Source organism: Rhinatrema bivittatum, chromosome 8 (assembly GCF_901001135.1).
Source record: "Rhinatrema bivittatum chromosome 8, aRhiBiv1.1, whole genome shotgun sequence".
Classification (NCBI taxonomy): Eukaryota; Metazoa; Chordata; class Amphibia; order Gymnophiona; family Rhinatrematidae; genus Rhinatrema; species Rhinatrema bivittatum.
In genome coordinates this window covers 219,140,085-219,161,355 of record NC_042622.1, presented here as the reverse complement: position 1 = coordinate 219,161,355, position 21,271 = coordinate 219,140,085, and the positions used below count along the sequence as shown (strand labels likewise).

Sequence of the window (21,271 nt, the reverse complement as noted above, 5' to 3'; positions counted from 1 at the left end):
CCTTCATCAGGGGACAATGATCCCTCAGGGAACCTCGCGCCTCTGCCCAAATCTGCCTCCCTGTGCCTGCTTGCACACTCACATTACCCAGAAGGGAAACCACCGCAAGCCTGCTCGGCCGTTCTCTGGCTTCTGCGAAATCGTGAATGGTTCCTCCTGGTTTCAGGCCTTCCGTTCCCAGCAATGCAGGCTTCCTCCCCCCACTTAACACTTTTGTTCTCCAGAATCAGCGCAGACACTGTAAAATGCTGATTTCTCCCCCCCTCCTCCTCCTCCCAAAGTATGCAGCACCATTATCAGCTCGTGCTGCAGCTGGGGCCCACGAGTGCCACCGAGCCCTGCCCCAACCCCAACCGCTGGGTCCCGGAGAAGCCAGGCGAGCACTGAATCTGTACTAAAACCCATATTTTATGTCATCGTTTACCAGGGAGGGAGGGAGGGGAGGAGGCCGCGCTGTCTGGACACAGAATAAACTATTCCTGGTATGCCGAGATTTCTGGCGTCTGTGTGTCTTTGGGCCAAAGCCCACTTTGTGCACTAGCTCAGGAAATGGATAGGTCCCTCCCTCCCTCTCCGTTCAGTTTAACCCTTCGGTGTTACGATTCTGCTTCCCTGCTAGACGTGAACCGGTACAGCACCGATTCAGGGGCGGCCCCTCCCCCCCCAAGGGCTTAACTCATCCTGGGATCCCCACCCACCGGGAGCCCCGCTGGGCGCTGCAGCAGGGCGGGGGAGGTCACAACCTGAGCGGCAGGTGAGGCGAGTTCCAGGGGAGCCAGCTCATCTCTGCTCTAGCTCCTTCTGCCGTGAGCCACATCCTCCGGGTGACCGCTGCTGAGTCAGAGCCGTGACCTTCCCTACACCCACGGGAGACTCAAGGGTGACAGCTTAACACACCTCAACGCTACAGGAATGAACGCAGCAGCAGCACGCACAGTACACGCAGGGCTGTGGCAGCCCGGCACTCATGCCACAGGCATCCTACGGGCAGGGCATGTTGGATTGCTGCCTCTTCGCACTTCCAAGGGGGGGGGGGGGGTTTGCAGAAAACTCTGCCTTCCCCAGGGCGTAGGAGCAGAAAGCGACAGCTGGTGGGATCAGCTGGCAGCACCAGCAGAGGCTCCGAGATAACAGTGCAGCTTCAGATCATAGCGAGTCCCTGGGAACAGAAACCCTGCCAATCACCAACAAGGAAACTTCTACGGCGTCAGCATCTTCTGCAGTATCCGGGGCTGCCACAACTGCTGGAGGACGTTTCATAAAACTAACTTGCAGAATCCCTGCTAAGGACATGTGTCTTTCAGATGGCTCCCCATGGAAAGGTACTGGAGCAGGAAGACGGCAGACTTATCAGCTCCCCCCACCCAGATCAGGTACAGCACTGGCAGCATTTCTGCTCCCTGATGACCTGGGATTGAAACCAAAGTTCCTGCCAATTTCACTTGTTCTTCCTGTAAACTAAATCCTTTCAGCAGGTGGCAACCATAAGTATATACTGGGAGGAGAGATCTGCTGAGCAGCTCTGTAATATCCTGTGAGCAGAGCACAGGGGTCACATTAGGAGAAGCAGCCCCGTGCAGAGGGATCAGCAGACCATGTAAGGAAGATGCCACGTCCTGCCCCCTTGTCTGCTGACCCTAAGCAAGAGCCACTCCTCCCCCCCCCCCCCCGCAGGGCAGAGCTGGGCACATCAAGTCTAGAGGGCGTGAATAAAATGGAGGCAGCAAAACACTGCACGGAGCGGCAGTAGCCACAGAGGCATTCAAACACTGCACAGAGCGGCAGTAGCCACAGAGGCATTCACGGAGCAGGATGCCAGTGGCCAGTAGTTAGTGTTCCACCTTCACGGAGCGGAAGGATGGAGGGCTGCTATCGCCAAAAAAAATAAATTAAAAAATAAAAAAAACAAACAAAAAATAAAAACAGGGGTGGGTAAGAGTATGGGGCAAGGGTGTAGCCTGCTTGTTACAGCAGTTGCTACCCCTAATTGAGCTGGATGTCACTTGGATGCAGATACAAAGCTGCTCTCTAAATTGGTGGTGGGGTGGAGGGGAATTAGGGCTGGAGGGTACTGGAAGCCAATAGTAACAGGTGGGAGAGAGAAAAAGGGAAACAAAAAAATGGATAAAGTGTGAAGCTTGCTGGGCAGACTGGATGGGCCGTTTGGTCTTCTTGTGCCGTCATTTCTATGTTTCTATGAAACCCAGCTCACCTAACCCCCCCTCCGAGGCAGACCCGGTGCTAGTCTGGCCCCTGCCACCAGTGGATCCCACAGCCTGACCTCACTGGTTCCATTTCCTTCCCACGCCCCCTCTTCACTGCCTTCTGCCTCTCTCATATCTGTAACTCTCCCCCCCCCCCCCCCTACTACTAATCCAGACACCAGACCCTTGCAGCCTCATGCCGAAAAACAGCCATCAAATCCACGCTGGCAGAAAGAAGAGGGCAAGGAGAGCGACAGAGGCAGTCTCTCTAAAACTTTTCTGCCCCTCCTGGGCTTTTTTCCTCACCTTAGTTTGTGTTACAAGCAAAGATAAAGCAACGCCTGGGGTAAGGTTAGGAGGACAGGGGGCCACCACCAGACTGTACCAGCTCCTGCCCCCACTCCCAAGCAGGTCCCTCCTCATTATCCTCTCTCCTGCTCTCCCTTTCTGTAGTTTTAAGGTCACAGCTGCCTCAGTGCTCACCTGAGGCCTGCACCTCCCTCTTGCCCGTGGCAAGCAGCCAGTCTCCATGGTGACCGCGAGGGTGGAGTCTATTTACTTGCTTGCTGACCTCTGTGAGAATCTGGCATAGTGCCCCATGCACTCCCTGCCACCCTCCTCCCTCTTCCACAGCAGTCCTGACTCCTCACTTCCTCTCCAGACCCCTGATCGGGTGCTGTCGTCACTGAAGGTCGAGATGTTCTCTGTGTCCCCCGTCGTCCCCCCCCCTCCAGCACAGGAAGAGGCCATGCATGCAGTGCATCACCCTCTCCCACCCATCCACCAGGGCATGGACCACCCAGGTAGTTCCCTCCATCCCCCCTCTACCCAGGGCAGGCACCAGGCAACGTATCACCCCATGCCTCCATCCTCAGCAGGGACCAGACATCCCTCCCCCTACTCCCACCCCCCATCTGGGGCAAAGGTCACGCAATCAGGAACCACAGTGAAAAATACTCAGGAACTGTGCCAGCGTGGATTTGATGGCTGTTTTTCGGCATGAGGCTGCAAGGGTCTGGTGTGAAAAAGCAGGAGAGGAGAGAAGGAGAGAGGCTCATGAGGTGGGCTTCATTAGAAAACATGGAGGGGGAAAAAGTGAGGAGAGATAAAAAAGACCAAGGAGGGAAGAGAGCCAAGAGGCAGGGAAGTGGTTGAGAGAGAGAGAAAGGAAGAGAGGCAGAAAAAGGAGGTGGGGGGGAAAGGAAAAAGTGGGGAGAGGAAGGGAAATCGAGAGACAGAGGGGAGAGGGAGGAAAGGAAAAGAGACAGAAAGAGACGGGGGAGGGTACAAAACAGAACATTAGTACAGATCTTAGTTCAGGACTTTCCATTCAGAGGGAGCATTTTGGATCTGCGACTGTAATCTTCTTTCACACCTGGGCATGGGGGGCGGGAGGGGGGGCAGCAGAGTCGGGCAGCTCTTTTTCCAGGCATGGAATCTGAGAGAAACATTTCAGGTTAATGATTGTACGAGGGATTAAAGTCACCGGCGGTGGTGTGGCGAGGAGGACAGGAAAAAAAAAAAGGCTGTGTCGGGGCTGCGAGACAAACCAGCCTGAGAAAGGGGGAATGACACTGGGGCGCCACCGCCCAACCCTCTCCCCCGTCTTCCTGGTCGCATCTTTACAACTCACCACCGCCTCTTTCTATAGGCTCAGTCCCTCCGAGGTACAGCCCCATCCTCTACCCCCATGGTAACAGCAGGCATCGTCATCAGGAGAATCTGGAGGGGGGCCGCCCGCCCCCTCCACACACACACAACGCCAGAGGAGACACTCGGATTGGCACAAGGTTCCCCCCCCAATAATCTCTGTCTCCTACGGTGCAAGAATCCACGGGGAACAGGCGCCCCTTGTGCTTCTGTTAAGCACAGCAGCAGGAAAAAGCAGAACCAGCCATGAGCACAGTTCTACTGGTACCCACGCAGCTCAGCACAAAGGCAGACACCGGAAATCAATTCTGGGTCCTTTTTTTTTTTTTTTTTTTTTATTATTTGTGGAAAGTTATCGGACACCCGATGGTTCATCCCTGGAATCTGTACAAAGGAGGAAGGGAAGCAGACCATCAAGATGAGCGAATTCCTGCAAAAGAAATTACATAAAACAATCTAAATTGGTGTTTCAGGATTGTATTTTAGACACTGTATAAGTTGGTGGTGTTCACCGCTGCAAACACGAGAGTGGTAATGCTGCGGTATAGACATTTTTGTTAATAAGTAAATACATTTTGTGATTTTAGCCTCAGTGCCCCTCCCCCCCCAAAGCGGTGCTTCTTTCCTAGTCCCCACCTTTCTCTGGACAAATCACATCCTCCTATAAACCTGTTTTCCCATTGATGTTTACACTTCCTAAGGAAGCTCCTTAAGACTGTATGATAAGAACATAAGAACATAAGAACATGCCATACTGGGTCAGACCAAGGATCCATCAAGCCTAGCATCCTGTTTCCAACAGTGGCCAATCCAGGCCATAAGAACCTGGCAAGTACCCAAAAACTAAGTCTATTCCATGTTATCATTGCTAATGGCAGTGGCTATTCTCTAAGTGAACTTAATAGCAGGTAATGGACTTCTCCTCCAAGAACTTATCCAATCCTTTTTTAAACCCAGCTACATTAACTGCACTAACCACATCCTCTGGCAACAAATTCCAGCATTTAATTGTGCGTTGAGTGAAAAAGAACTTTCTCCGATTAGTCTTAAATGTGCCACATGCTAACTTCATGGAATGCCCCCTAGTCCTTCTATTACTAAAAAGAGTAAATAACCGATTCACATTTACTCGTTCAAGACCTCTCATGATCTTAAAGACCTCTATCAAATCCCCCCTCAGCCATCTCTTCTCCAAGCTGAACAGCCCTAACTCTTTAGTCTTTCCTCATAGGGGAGCTGTTTCATCCCCTTTATCATTTTGGTCGCCCTTCTCTGTACCTTCTCCATCGCAATAATATCTTTTTTGAGCTCAATGAACACGAGATGTGCTCTGACTTTTGAGAGGCCGTCTGTAATTTAAAGATGATGGAATTATGAATGGATATGAAATGTGCTTGAATGGAGGATAGCTAAGGTAGAAATCTACACACTTGGAACCATGCTCAAAAGTTTCACACTTATGTCAATTCATCCCCAGTTTTAGGCTTTCCCACACATTAAATGTTGGAAAGAATTATGTAAACAAGATCAATGGCCATCCATCCATCTGTCAGCATAACAACTCTCCAAAAAAGGACTGGAAATTCACAAAATTTGGCATACAGGAAGAAAATGTGGAAATCTTGGATGAATTAAAAAAAAATAAAATAAAAAAATGAGAAATATCAGGGAATCAAGTCTCCAAAGGAAATCCCTATAGAGCTGTACAAACTGTTTGAATGCTGACCAGCGTTCCTTCCAAATACCCCCTCCCCTCTACCAGCACTTTGCACAGAGCAACAGAGGCAGAGAGCCGAGGACCCACCCACCCACACACAAACTCTTTCCACCCAAACACACCCCAGAGACCTCCACATACAAAACATAGCCCTACAATCCCTACATACTCATTGCCAAACACGTCTCTACCACCCACACTCATCCCCACTCACAAAGACATCCTCCCCCCCCCCCATCACTACCCCAACCAACAGCTACACACACCCCACCACGGATTTATAGGAAAGTATTCCCAAAGCCATGCCTCTGGATGCGCTTTCCTTCCTTGCCCGATGTCAGCTCTACCCTCACATTTCCACCTCCAGGGATCTTCTGTGCCTGACTCAGGCTCTACCCCCTCACCTCCCTCCCACAGCCAAGAAACCTCTGTCTGGAGGAAGTGACGTCATTCACCGTGATGGACGCCTAAGCCCGGGGCCTCCGAATCTCCACCGCGCTATCAGCTCCAATCGCGGCACACACCGGCCAGGAAAAAAAAAAATCCCAGCAAACGTGCACCCGACCGGACACATCCTGGATGGCGGCGATCAAAAAAAAACAAACCCAAAACGAACCTGCAGCGATTCTCGTTTGCTAGCGGGGAAACTCGTGACGTTCTGGAGCAGAAAAGGGCGGAGGAAGAAGAGCGCATGGCGGCAGTGAATAAGGAAAAATGAGAAAGGTGACGGAAAAGTGGAAGGCAGCAGCGTGCCGACAAGAGCCTACTTCCTGTGCCGGGTCGCCGAAGTGCGGCAAGATACGGCATCTCTCCCCTCCGAGGTCGGAGAGCGGATCAGTGAAGAAGTGAAGGGAGAAATAGCAACGCTGGGACACTGCCTAGAGGAAGCAGAATCTCGGCTAGAAGAACAAGCTGTAAACACAGCTGCCCTACAGAAGGAAAGAAAACCTCTCACCGACTCGACGAGGGCCTGTTTACTTGTATATGATTGCCAAGAATTGAAGAGGCATGGGGGTACCACGGTGTCTAATCTATCAGGGGTCTATTGCCTAAGTAAGCCCAGGGATGCCGGGAAGAGGGAAGTTGAGAGAGAGTAGGCCTTAAAGTGGGAGGGCTAAAAATATGATCACTAAATGTGAAAGGCTTAAACACAGCAAGGAAGCAGAGTCAAAAAATGCTAACATTTTCCGCCAAGAACCCCATCTCAAGGTGCGACGCTCTGCGCTAATGCATTACAGAAAATACCCAAAACAATATTTCTCCTCAGCAACTAAGGAGTGCAAATGTGGAGGAGTAGGTATTCTTGTTTGCCAGTAATTTAATAGTCGACGTTAAAGCTATTAGACATACACGGGAGATTTCTGATTCTAAAAGCTGCTAATATATGGTGAATTATTCACACTGATTAATATATACAGTCCAAATTCTGAACAGGGGGAACTACTTACAATCCTTATCCACTACACTGTCAGGGTGGGCAGAAGGGACACATCATAATGGGGGGGGGGGGGGGGCGACTTCAACTTGACATGTTAACCCTTTCCTGGACAATTCCACAGAGGGGTCTTGGTACTTCAAAGACACAGAGACGTAGCCTGATAAAGACACCTGGGTCCTAGCAGATGCATGGCAATTAAGAAACCCCGCAGCAAGGGACGACACCTTTTTACTCACAACCCCACAAATCCTACTCCAGAATAGCCTACTTTCTAACGGATAAAAGAGTAGTGGGCAAGATACGCGACACGGGCATCAGAAACATAACCTGGACTGAAGGTAGGCAGGGAACCACTCAGACGATCCTTCTGGAGACTTCATGAAAACCTAGTCACCGACGAGACCTTCACTGACAACCTACTAGAAGACACTGAAGACTACCTCGTTATTAACGAGACGGGGGAAGTTAGCCCTACACTGATATGGGAGGGTTAAAAGCGGTTATCAGGGGAAAATTGATTTCTAGGGCCTCATATCTAAAAACAAGATAAAGAACAGACCAGAGTGCAACTACTGACATGCATTGGGAGACTGGGAATCAAACATAAAAGAGCGGGAGACAGCACCAGCCTTTCCTCTTCTCGAAGAGACAAGACTAGAGCTGAGGGCCTTTCAGTTAGAAAGGACTAAACAAAAATGCTTCAAATTTGACAATAAAACTGCAGACTGTTGGCTTAGGCGACTCAAAAAACAATGTCTGCAAAATCAGGTCCTCGAAATTAAGAACAGAGAAGAGAACTTCTGATATCTCTAAAGGATTCGCCCAATTCTATGAAGAGCTGTATTCTGCTGATACCTCCATCAGGGAGGAAGACATAGAGAGCTATATTGTGGGTATCGCTCTACCATACCTCCCAGAGGAGAAAAGGGCACACCTCAATGCCAAAATGAGGGGGAAAAAAAAGAGGCACTAGAAGCTATTACAGAACTCAAAGTGACTAGATGGGTACACAGCTAGATTTTATAAATCCTGTAAACGGGCAACTGTTAGGACCCCCCCTCACGTCAATGTTCAACTATCAGAGAGGGAGGCCACCTGCCCACAGGCGCCAATGTAGCTGGCATCACTGTGACAGCCAAAGGAGGACACGATCCCACACTGGGTGGGTCTTATAGACCCATTTCATCAATCAATACTGATCTCAAGATATCTCAAGATCCTAGCACAGCGTTTAAGCTTAGTGGACCCTAATCTTACCCATGGGGATCAGTCGGGATTTATACCGGGAAGACGGGGCGCAGACAATGTTCACAAAGTCGTAAAACTATGTGGTGGGTACAGAAAGTGAAAAACACCAGCAGTCTTACCGACAGTTGATGCAGAAAAAAAAAAAACGTTTGATAGGGTGCACTGGGCCTATTTATTTCAGGTCCTCCACAAATTTGGCTTTGGCTTGGGGCCTCGCTTCCTAACGTGAGTGAAGGCTCGATACAATCACCCAAAAGCAAGCATTCGTGTCAATGGGGGGGGGGGGGGGTGTACTTGGAGCTATTCGAGGTTAGTCGGGGAACGAGACAGGGATTGCCCATTGACGCCCCCACCCCCCCTTGCTTTTTGCACTCTCACTAGAACCTGTTGCTGCACAAATTAGAGCCAACGGTGAGATCACCTGGGCCTGCATAGGCTCACACTCATACAACAAGATGACCTCTTATTCACAATCACAGACCCAACAAGATCCTTCTCCCCTTTACTAAAGGAGGTTCGGCAATGCAGGAAAATAATCAGGCGTTAAAGTAAATGCAGAGAAGTCAGAAATTTTAAATCTATCCCTGGGGATTGAGGTGGCGTTGGACATTAAATCAAAGCTACCCTTTAAATGGGAAAGCAAAGATATAAAATATCTAGGGATAAGTCTGGGATCAGACTTGAGGAAGATATTCAATATTAACTAACTATGGGCCTCTTATAAGAGAAGTAACTGCAGAGCTGGAGAAATGGGAACGGCTACAGTTATCCTGGTTGGGTAGGGTACATACCATCTAGACATACATTCTGCTCCAACTCTGTTATCTTTTCCAGACACTCCCTATAAAACAAACATGCACCTCAAACCTTTAAGGGACTGGCAGAGGAAGCTACTCTGATTCATCTGGAAATGGTGGCCACTGAGAGTGGCGAGAGCAGTCCTCTTCCGTCCTAAACGACAGAGGGGGACCTGGCCCGTTACTATGCCGCATCTCAATTGTGAGCAGTGATCTCCTGGCATGGAAAATCCACATGTTAAGCTGTGGATGGTGATGGAACAGGATATTATAGGCCTCACCCCCACAGAGGAGCTAGTCTGGATTGCAGACAACCCCCTAATTATCTCACAAAAATGTATCTCCATTCTCTCAAGCCACATTTACAATATGGACACAACACGGAAAACCATTGATAAGAGAACAGACCCCATGGCCCCGCTTAAGGTTCCTATTTATTAAACTATTCCCCCAGGGGTGGAGAGCGCTACCATAGCATTTTGGAGGCGAGTATGTATAGTAAGGGTAGAGCAGCCTTGGGATGGGAAATCCATACACTCATTCGAGAAGGCATCTTAGCTATACCCGCTAGAAGAGAGAGACAGTTTCGCCTAAACTCAACTGTACTAATTTCTAAGATTGAGGGAAATCCCACAAATGCTCCAAAGGAGAACATCTAAAATTTGAAGTCATCTGCTCTAAAGCAGATAACATGATCAAAACGATATCTAAATTATACCAACTCTTGATAGGTGAGGAGGCCTCCAAACCACGACACGCTCTGTCACGGGAAAGGGCCATGAATGCAGAGCTAGATTTATCGGACTGGGACCTTTGCTATAAAAGCCTGGTGTCATCAGGAGTCACTGAGAATGGCTCTAAACTGCTGTATCGGTGGTACCTCGGCCCCCGAAAACTAGGCAAGATGTTCCCAGGCTCTGACGGGCGATGCTGGTGCCAGTGTGGGAAGGAGGGGACACTTCTTCTGCCAAAGAAGTAGAATACTGGAATCTGATCCTCTGGTTGATTTTAGAAGTCACGGGGTGTAAGATCGAAAGGAACCCAAGAGCTCTTCTGCTTTCCATAGATTATATGCACGCTAGTCAAGAGAACCTGCCAATTGATACAAATCATTACGGCGGCAGCACACTGCGAACTTGCGGCCCGGTGGCGTAAAACCTGAGACACATCAGAACGTTTACATTAAAATCAGCCTAGCTAAACCTTATACTATGTATTGACTGACCGCTCAAACTCCCGAAATTCAAAAGGACATGGGCATCACATATACTGAATGGCAAAAGACCTAGGCTGAGGTATCAAAACCTACTGAGCCTAAGCCCACACATTCATAAGGCCAACCGAATGAAAACTAGATATCCCAATAGGCACCTCGTGGGAGGGTGCGGGGGCATCATCACGGAGGTGGGACATAGAACTGAATACAAGATTCACTTTTTATTTGCCACACTTACGTTTATTATAAACTCATGTTTGTTACAATAATGTAACCGATATAATCAGGATGATACTAACACAAATAATGGATGTAACTTGGAAAAACGATGACTGCTTTGTGACATTGTAATACTCTCATTGTGTATTAAACATTTAATAAAAAAAAGAAAAGAAAAGAAAGCTCTGTGTCTGACCCAGGCTTTATCCCTCACTTCCCTCCCACAGCTAAGAATCCTCTGTCTCTTATCCTAGTCTTCACCCTTCACTCCCCCATGGAAGAAAGCTGACAGTCACTCAGCAGCACATGGTTTGGAGGGAGATATCTTCAAAGGACAGTGGCAAACCAAGTATGTTAGAACCAGCTCTCTATCGGGAATTTTGTAAAAGGTGAAAAAACCCCGCAGATGATTTTAAATACAGAGCACGCAGATAAAAATGACCCTAAACTGCCTGTATTACCTGATAATAAGCAGGCTATGAGTACACATAAAAATATAAATAAAACTACTTTAAAATGTCTGCATGCAAATGCTAAAAATCTGAGAAGTAAAGCTGGAGAGTTAGAACGCATGGTGCTAAAGGAAGAAATAGACATAATAGGCATCTCGGAGACCTGGTGGAAGGAGGATAACCAATGGAAACTGATACCAGGGCACAAACAATATTGCCATGACAGAGCAGATAAAACTGCTGGCGTGGGTAGCAATATATGTTAAGGATGGCACAGAGTCAAGCAAGATAAAGTTTTGCAGGAAACAAACTGCACTATGGCATCCTTATGGATAGAGAGTCCAAGGGTAAAAGGGAAGAGTATAGTAGTGGGGATTTATTATCACCTGCCTGGCCAGGATGAGGAAACAAGACTGCAGAATACTTAACAGATCCAAGAGGCTAGTAAAACGGGCAACACAATAACAACGGAAGACTTGGCTAAATGTCACATCAGGACGTGAAAGGGAGGTAAAGTTCCTAGATGCCATCAACGACTGCTTCGTACAGAACCAACGAGAGCAGGAACTATATTAGATCTAGTGCTCAGTGGCAGGCAGAAGATAAAAGTGGTGGATGCACTTGGCAACAGTGATCATAGCGTAATAAAATTTGACAGTCACTGGAGGGCGAATACTAAGGAAAACTACCGCCATAGCATTAGACTATAAAAAATTGACATATTTGTTAGAAAAACAAAACTGAAAGGAGCAAACCTGGCAGGAAGCATGGCCACACTGTTTAAAATTACCATCCTCGAGGCCGATATAAAAATGTGTTCTGTGCATGAAAAAAGGTTGAAGGAAAACAAACGACTGCCAGTGTGCTTTAATATTGAACTAAATACGATGTGATAGAGTTAATTACAATGCTCAATACATATTTTCTGAAGTTATAATGCAGTTACAAACACAATGTTAAATAAGAACTTGATGATGTTATAATGTACAAGACGACCACAACTTCTTGAACACAGCTACAATGTAAACCGATGTGATATTCTATATTGAACACCGGTATATAAAAACCAATAAATAGATAAACAAATAAATATTGAGGTCAAAGAGGCAATTAAATCCAAAAGGGCATCGTTCAAGAAATGGAAAGCAGACCCAAATGAGGAAAACAAGAAAGAGCATGAGCACTGGGAAGTTAGATGTAAAAGTAATTAAGCAGGCTAAGTGAATTTGAAAAGAGGTAAAAGCAAGTGATAAAGACCTTTTACAAATAAGTTCAAAGCAAAAATTCCTATACACTTTGGGAATTATTTTTCTTCTCGGCACACCCAAGGGGTGATCAGAAGGACAAGGAAATAGCAGAAAAAGTAAATGAATTGTTTTGCCCTGTCTTTACTGAGGAGGAGGAGGATGGGGTTACACACACACCTGAAACTTTTTTTTTTTTTTTTTTTTTTTAAATGGTGATAACTGACCAACTAGATGGAATCACTGTGAAACAGGAGGTGGTCATAAAAATTCAGATTGACAGACTAAAGAATAGCAAGTTACCGGGACCAGATGATATTCACACCAGAAGGAACTCAAAAGCGAAACTGCAAAACTGTTTCTGGTGATGTACAAGCTATTATTTAAAACAGCTACGGTAACAGAAGACTGAAGGGTGGCCAATGCGACACCAGTTTTTAAAAAGAGCTTCAGGGGTGGTCCAGAAAGCCACAGAGCAGCGAGCCTGACGTCAGTGCCAGGCATAATGGTTAAGCTAGTCTTAAAAACAAAATTACTGACCACACAGACAAGGTTTAATGGGGAAGAGTCAACATGGTGTTTGCAAAGGGAAGTCCTGCTTTATCAGTTTACTAGATTATCTTTTGAGGGTGTAAATAAACGTGCAGCCAAAGGTGAGCCGGTTGATATAGTGTATTTGTATTTTCAGAAGGCAGGTGACAGTCCTTCATGAGAGACTCCTCAGGAAATTGGGAGATTGTGGGATCAGAGACAGTATCCTGTTGTGGATTGGTAACTGGATAAAAGACAGGAAACAGAGGGTAGGATTAAACGGTCAGCTTTCTCAATGGGAAATGGTTGTTGGTGGATTGCCCCAGGGATTTGTATTGGGACCTGTGCATATTCATAAACAATCTGGAGAAAGGAACGATGAGTGACTGGGTAATTGCCAGGTTCTTGTGGCCTGGTTTTGGCCTCTGTTGGAAACAGGATGCTGGGCTTGATGGACTCTTGGTCTGACCCAGCATGGCATGTTCTTATGTTCTTATTTGCAGATGACAAAATTGTTTCAAATCATTAAAAAGAGCAGGTTGTGAACAACTGCAGAAGCACTTTGTGAGATTAGGAGGCAGGTCTTCTAAATGCCAGATGCAATTTAATGTGAACAAGTGCAAAGTAAGAGGGAAAAATAATCCCAACTACAGGTACACGATGCTGGGTTTCGTGTCGCCACCCAGGAAAAAGACTTCACAGACCTCGTGGACAATACCTTGAAATCTGCAGCTCAGTCTGTGGTGGCGGTCAAAAACCACAAATAGAATGTTAGGAATCATTTGGAAAGGAACAGAGAACAAAACTGAGAATATCATAATCCCCCTACCTAGATCTATGGTGCGACTATGTCTTGAGTATTGAGTGCAATTCTGATTGCCGCATCTCAATGAAGACATTGCAGGCTTAGAAAATGTACAGAGAGAGGGGGCTACAAAATTGATAAAGGGGATGGAAAAGCTCCCTTACGGAGAAAGGCTAAACAGCTTAGGGCTCTTTGGCAGAGATAAGGATATAATTGAAATTTATAAAATCACGAGTAGGGTGGAAAGGGTAAATAAGGAACAGTTATTTACACGTTCAAACAGCACTTTGAGACAGTCCATGAAACTAGCAAAGAGTAGATTTAAAATACATTTTAGGAATTATTTTTCTTCTCAGCACACAATCAAGCTATGGAATCTGTTGCCAGAGGACTTGGTCAAAGCAACTAACATAAGGAGTTCAAAAGAAAACTGGAGAAGTTCCTGAAGGAAAACTCCATAAATAGTTATTAGCCAGGTAGACTTGGGAAAGCCAGTGCTTATAACCTGGGGGTGAAATAAAGGAACAGATCAGCTATTGGGGATTCGAAGGGAACTTGTGACCTAGACTGGCTACTGTCAAGAGACAGGTTGCTGGGCTCGATGGATCTTGGTCTGACCCAACATGGCCCTTATGTTCTTAAGGATCCTCTATGCCTTTCCTAGGCTTTACCTCTCACTCCTCCAAACAGCCAAGGGTACTCTGTACCCGTGCCAGGCTTTACCCCACTCTCCACAGACAGCCAAGGATCCTCTGTTCTTGGCCCAGGCTTTACCTCTCACTCCTCCACAGCTAAGAATCCTTTGTTCTTGGCCAAGACTTTCTTGAATCCGGTTACTATTATTGCCACACACCTCCTCTGGAAAGCCATTCAATGCATTCACCCCCCTCTCTGTGAAGAAATATTTCCTATTTCCTCATGCTACTCCTAAGGTTACCTCTTTTGAGCCTCCTATCATGACCCCTTGTTCTGAAACTTCCTCGTCACTGACCCGTTGCACTCATCAGCTTTAATTTTTAATCTGAAACCGATCATGAATACTGGTAAATGTACTTGTGGCTTAGGAAGCTAAGTTATATTTTACTTGGTGTAAGACAGTCACAATTGCTGTGCTCCTCTATAAAAGAGAATGGATGCCACATGCCACCTAGTGGCAGTCACCAGCTATAGCAGAAACTTACCTACATAGAAACAGAGAAAACTAAGGGCAGTTAAAGACTGTATGGACTACCTAATCTCCCCATACATCCAAATTAATTTAGCTTTCTAATTACCATCACCCCCTTAGAGATCCCCTGTATTTATCCCATGCTTTCTTGAATTCAGATTCTGTTTTTGTCTCTACCACCTCCACTGGGAGGCTGTTCCACACATCCTCCACCCTCTCTGTAAAGAAATATTTCCTAGGATTACTCCTGAGTCTACCCCCTTTCACCCTCATCCCATGACTCCTTGTACTAGAACCTCCTTTCCACTGAAAGAGATCCACCTCCTATGCATGGAAACATTTTGAGATATTTGTATGTAATCTGCTTGAAATGACACTGTTAAACTAGCAGAGTATAAATATTTTAAATAAATAAAATAAATAAGTATCTCTATCATATCCCCCCTATCTTACCTTTCTTCTAAAGTGTATGTGTTTGGATTTTTAAGTCTATCCCCATATGCTTCAAAATGAAGAGCACCAACCATTTTAGTAGCCACCCTCTGGATCAACTCCATCCTGCTGGTGCAGTCTCCAGAATTGTGCACATGAGTCCAAGTGAGGTCTCACCAGGGGCCTATACAGGGGCAATAATCACCTCCCTTTTTCTGCTGACCACTCCTCTTCCCATACAAGCATCTTTCCAGCTTTTGCTGTTGCATTATCCAACTGTTTGGCCATAATCAACCCTAGATCCTGCTTTTCCTTCATACTTAGAAGAATTTCAACCTCCAATACTGTACCTTTCCCTTGGCTTTATGCATCCTAAATGCATTACTCTGCATTTTTTAGCATTAAATCTTAGCTGCCGGACCTTAGACCATTCCTCGAGCTTTGCTAGATCCCTCCTCGTGTTTTCCACACCTTCCTGACCGTCCACCTTGCTGCAGGTTTTGGTACAATCAGCAAAAAAGGCAAACCTTTCCCAACAAGCTTTCTGCTATGTTGCTCATTAAAATCTTGAACAGAACCGGTCCAAGGACCAATCCCTTAGGCACACCACTACCCTTCCTCGAAGAAAACTCCATTTACCACTACCCTTTGTCAGCTCCCACTCAGTCAATTTCCAACCCAGTCAGTCACTCTAGGGCCCATACCAAGGGTGTTCAATTTATTTATAAGTCTCCAATGTGGAACAGTGTCAAAAAAAAAAACAACTTACTGAAATCCAAGTACACTACCTCTAGCGCTCTGCCAGAATTGTACCCAAACCAAGTGCAGGACTTATGATGAAGGAGTTGTTCCATGTCCTCACAATGGGCATGAATAGTATACAGCTGTGGGGAAGAGACCTGCAGAGCACTGCTACAGCAGTCTGAACAGCTCTTCCTTATTCTGAGAGCAAAGGCGGCCCTGTCAAAATGCAGAACTATAGCTATACAAATATCCACTTGCTGGTAACGTTAATAAGTGAGAACTTTTGAGAGGAGAGGCGATTCTCAGCAAGGGGTAAGATGGGGAAAATACACAAGGGGACTATATCAGATAACAATAGATAACCAACTGGCCCATCCAGTCTGCCCAGATGTTTTCCTTTCTGGTTCTCTGCTACTCTGTGTAGATAAGATAATGATCCCTTTTTTAAACATCAGCTCTCCCTGCTTCATATCTTTTACCCAAATTCTCAAACCTGTTTCTACTACTGCCCTCTGTATCTGTCCCAACTGCATTTAAATTTGATTTCTCGCTACAACTTCTGCTCGTAAACTATGCCAGGCCTAAGAACTAAAAGGTGCACAAGCGCATACAGGAAGAGCTGGAAGCAACTACGAAAGCCCAAAGAAGTGAAAATAGAAATCACAAGACTAAAGGTGCAGGGGATTGTGGAGTGAACACTGAGCGCAGGTCCAGAGGAAGGAAAGGACCAACAATAATCACAGGTATAAAGAGGTGGGGAGGGCAGCAGAATGGTTGCTAACCAGATGTCTGGGGGGAGAATAGGAAAAGGCAGCCGACAACCACAGGTACAACAGGGAGGGGACGGCAGCAGAGCAAACAGTGACAACAGGTCTGGGGCAAGAAAGGGAGGGGGCAGCAGAATGGCTGATAACCAAAGGTGAGGATGTGACGAGGGCAATTAACCACCACAGATGCAAGGAGATGGAAAGGGTAACAGGTTGGACAGTGGTAACAAGAGCAAGAGGCGGCAACCAATGACCACAGATGCAGGGCAACAGGGACTATAGGGGCAGCAGGTGGGGTGGTCCTTGAACAAAAAGGCCAGGAGTGACGGGAAAGATGGGCAAGATCCATGATTTTAAAACAAATGTGAAAGGAAAGGGAATGTTAGCAAAAAAAGAAAAAAAAAAGAGTAGCAATACTCACTCTAACTTGTTCTCATTTTATCTAGCTGGAGTGGAAGACATAGAGATCAGAACCAGGGACAAACACATTATTCCCTCTTAGAGCGAGTCTGGGAGTGACTCAGAGAACCTGTTCTCAGCTCTGACACACTGGTTGCTTACTATATTCTAAGTTTTTTAGGCTGAGTGCACAAAAATAATTTTTGTAGGCAACTTAGTATACAAATTTGTGAGCAGTGTTCTTTGAAACAGCATTTTATTTTCCTTTAATTGTACGTGCTTGCATACAGGGAACAATGGTAGCTTACCTAGAGTCCCTCCAGTGACTTCACAATGGCCTCACTGGCTTCCACCCGGATCAGAGCCTCAGCTTTGCTGGCCTCATCTGACGCACTCAGCAACTCTGCCTGAGCCTTTTCCAGGTTTGCTCTGGCAATCTGTTAGATGAGAAAAATTTCTGAAATCCAACTTCAAGGAAGCTAAATTCAAACCTTTCCCCTTCCCCAGCTTTCCACATTCACATATCTAATCATCCCTATGGTCTTTAAATCTCTTATCTTCCAGCTCCCCCATTATTTTCAGGGCCTCTCTCATCTACTACCATGCCTCAATGGACCCATTATTAAAGATTCATTTCCTCACATGAGCAGGACACACCAGTAAAGAAACAGCTCAGCAAAAGAGAAACCACAGGATAATGTCAGCAAAGGAACATTTACTACTTTTCAATCCTTTCCTTTGCTTTGCTTTCAGCTTTCTATGTCAAGAGAAACTGTGTGCTGCAGAGAGTCTGGATATGATGTGTCTACCCCACGGCAAAGGTACGCCAAAAAATAAAATGTTTAGGTAACTTTGGTGATACTATGGTATGAACAGATGAAACTTACGTTGCTGTCCAGCATATCGAGAGTCGCTACCTCTTCAGCCAGAAGTTGCACTGACGAGTCTGCATTGACAGTCACAGAGCCACTGCTTACTGCAAAATAAACAGGTGTGTAGTGGGGGAGAGGAGAGATCATTCAAAGTGGATAAAGGCAAAAGATCCTTCTCCTAGGTGACAGCTGGGAACAGGTTAGGGTGCCACAAATCAACATGAGCTGCTCTTTGCAGTTGAAATTTCACAAATCAGGCTATAACTTTTCCATTTATTTTCTTACGGGCCGATGCAGTAAAAAACGCGGGAGAGCGGGCGAGCGCCCACTCTCCTGTGCGCGCGATACAGTAAAAACATTTATTTAAATTAGGCCGGGCGGTAAAAAGAGGCGCTAGGGACACTAGCGCGTCCCTAGCGCCTCTTTTTGGACAGAAGCGGCGGCTGTCAGCCGGTTTGACAGCAGACGCTCAATTTTGCCGGCGTCAGTTCTCAAGCCCGCTGACAGCCACGGACTCGGAAAGCGGACACTGGCAAAACTGAGCATCTGGTTTTCAACCCGCGAGCCGCGGGCCTATTTCAAATTTTTTTTTTTTTTTACTTTTTTAAACTTTCGGGACCTCAGACTTAATATTGCCATGATATTAAGTCGGAGGGTGCACAGAAAAGCAGTTTTTACTGCTTTTCTGTGCACTTACCCGGTGCCTGGAGAAATTAGCGCCTACCTTTGGGTAGGCGCTAATTTCTGAAAGTAAAATGTGCGGCTTGGCTGCACATTTTACTTATTGAATCGTGTGGGAATAACTAATAGGGCCATCAACATGCATTTGCATGTTGCGGGCGCTATTAGGCTCGGGGGGGGGGGGGGGTTTGGACGCGCTATTACCCCTTACTGAATAAGGAGTAAAGCTAGCGTGTCGAAAACGCGCGTCCAAATGCCGGCTGTATCGGCCTGATGGTGCAGTATATGGCCTCTATTAGGGCATTAAGATTGACATTAAGTTTTGGCATTTTTAATGGCCCACACTTTGCTGTGCCAACTAGTCACTACCATATCCTTTGTTGCTAATGTTGTAAACCCTTAGAAGATGCCTTTGGGAGGTCTGGCCCACAGCTCGACATCAGCTCTAGTGCAGATGGACTACCAGTACACAAAAGCACTACATTATTTAAGAGCTGAGTGACCCCAGAAAGTGCTTTCTGGGGTTAGAAAAATTTAGATAGAGTTATTTTCAAACAGATTTAGCTGAATAACGAGTAGTTACGCAGCAAGCTCGCCCTCAATAAAAAACATCCCCATTAGAGTGTCTAAAAATACCCTCAGGCTTTTACAGGGTGTGATTAGAGCAGAGGAGTAAACAACAAATGTACATTTGGATTTTCAAATATGTGCATATTGTTTTGCCTCCATTCCTCCCCCTGCAGATAGAGCAGATGCAAAATACTCAGGCACATCTGTTCCCATGTAGTTTGTAGACAATTTTCTAAGGGAATCTACCTGTGTTTTCTCTTTCTAAATTAGCTTCAAGGTCTGCAGATACAAAAGTTACATGAATACTTCATAACATAGGCTACTAAAAATTGCACCTAAATACAACAAATAGTGGTCTTGGCATGTGTTGAGACAAACAAGTATAAAAGAGACTTCAGGAGCTGTGAGTGACTGGAAACTATCCGGGAAACAGCAGCTAACAGTGCCTGGGCTGATTAGCACAGGGCATGAATGCTCCCCTTGCTATCTACATACCAAAGTATTTGGTTGCTGTTCCATCCTCACTGAAGACAGTTACAATGCCAGGTCGAAGGACCTGTAGTGTGGGAACATGAGCTGGAAGAATACCAAAAGCACCAGTCATCGTGGGAACATCAACCTGTTTCACACTGGCACCACTGTAGTACACCTACAAAGAAACAAAACAGGGCAAAAAAAAAAAGCTGGAGATCCTCCCCAACATAGATCTTCCTTTTTGTTCTAGATTCTACTGCCAGGAAATAGTGAGACAACTGCTCAGAACAAACTGACAGAAAAAAAAATCTGTGCATATACTGGACAAATTGTAACACTAACAAAGCCCAACTAGCACTCATGTGAAACCTGTGAGCAGTGGCAACAATTGTCAAGGCCTGTGTTAAACCTTTGGCAATCACTGTTGCATTAAAATTATCTGTCTTTCAGCTACTTTCTCTGTGATGGGCTTAAAATGAACTTTGCTTACAGCTCAGAAAATGCCAATCCTATTTTTTAGAGCACTATAGGATTTTTAGCTCCCTAGACTTTTCCACACAACAGACCCACCCAACATCAGGTATGGGTCTGTTGTGTGGATGCATCTCCTTCCACCTTCACTTTTTTCCCCTCTCTCTGGTGAAGAATTGCCCATTTTTAGCTCAGCTCATTCATGAGGTTGTTAGGCCATGAGAGAAGGGATTTGGTATTCGCCTTTATTATTCCTTAACAGATACGATGTACATGGGCGGGCAGCCTCCCTTACCCCCAACTCCAGGGCTGCAGCATTTGCACACAATCCCCTTAGACAAGCCAATAAACTGAGATCCAGATTTCCCCCGTGCCTGGCTCTCTCCAACCACATTATCACCTCACCGCCTTCCCCACCGTCTCTCCCTGACTTTTTTCATCTCCAGCCAGGCCTCCTTCCTCCACTTCTCCATCTTGCCGTTACCGATCCTCCTCGTACTCGGGGATCGGTCGGGGTCTCTCTCTCTCTCTGAGTCCTCGCAGCCTCCTCTTACCTGGGTGGGTGAGGCGAAGGTAAACGCCATCTGCGTGGCGGCAGCAGCAGAGGGAGCCTCGGCATAACAGCGGTGGGCCTGATACAGGCCACGGCGGAGCAACAGTAGGCGACGAAGGGACTGCATGGCAAGGTAAACGGGACACACACCGGAAGCGCTGGCAAGGACACGGGGCGTACAGCCGGGACACAAGTAAGAGGCGGAAGAACACGGGGCTTATAGCCGGTGACACAAGACAAGGAAACCACAGGAAGACACGGGGCTTGTACCCAGCCAACGAACCGGAATCTCTAAGAGGACGCGGGCCGGACTCTACAGCCAGGACCACAAACCGGAAATGGCTGAAGGACGGGCCTAAATCTAGGACACAAGATAGAAACCGCGGAAGGAAATTAGACCAATTTGCAAGGACACAGACCGGAAACCGCGGAATACACGGGGGCCTATAGCAAGGACACAAACAGGAAGCCGCAAGAGAACACGGAGCTTAGGGCTGGGACACAAACCGGAAGCGTCAGGATACGGGGCCTACAGCCGGTTCGTAAACCGAATGGGGCGGAACGTCACGAGGCTTAGAGCCGGGATACAAACCAGAAACGACGGAACACAAACCGGGAG

At 46.6% G+C, this 21,271-nt stretch overlaps 1 protein-coding gene across 1 annotated transcript; it reads right to left on the bottom strand.

The window, feature by feature from the left end:
• Positions 1-4,170: 4,170 nt before the first annotated feature.
• LOC115097533 (ATP synthase subunit delta, mitochondrial-like) lies at positions 4,171-21,011 on the bottom strand. Its single transcript, XM_029613461.1, has 5 exons — positions 20,654-21,011; positions 19,650-19,803; positions 17,919-18,007; positions 17,340-17,468; positions 4,171-4,284 (listed from the first exon to the last, which is right to left on the bottom strand). Exons 1-4 carry the CDS (start codon positions 20,777-20,779, stop codon positions 17,340-17,342), a joined length of 498 nt encoding a protein of 165 aa, XP_029469321.1. The 5' UTR covers positions 20,780-21,011; the 3' UTR covers positions 4,171-4,284.
• Positions 21,012-21,271: the final 260 nt, after the last annotated feature.

What these genes read in the sequence shown, in the direction of transcription:
- LOC115097533 (XM_029613461.1), bottom strand. Translation starts at nt 20,779, where the DNA reads ATGCAGTCCCTTCGTCGCCTACTGTTGCTCCGCCGTGGCCTGTATCAG. An exon ending in CCTTCGCCTCACCCACCCAG is followed by an intron (nt 19,804 to 20,653) that starts GTAAGAGGAGGC and finishes GTTTCTTTGTAG; the next exon opens with GTGTACTACAGTGGTGCCAG. An exon ending in TCGATATGCTGGACAGCAAC is followed by an intron (nt 17,469 to 17,918) that starts GTAAGTTTCATC and finishes CTCATCTAACAG; the next exon opens with ATTGCCAGAGCAAACCTGGA.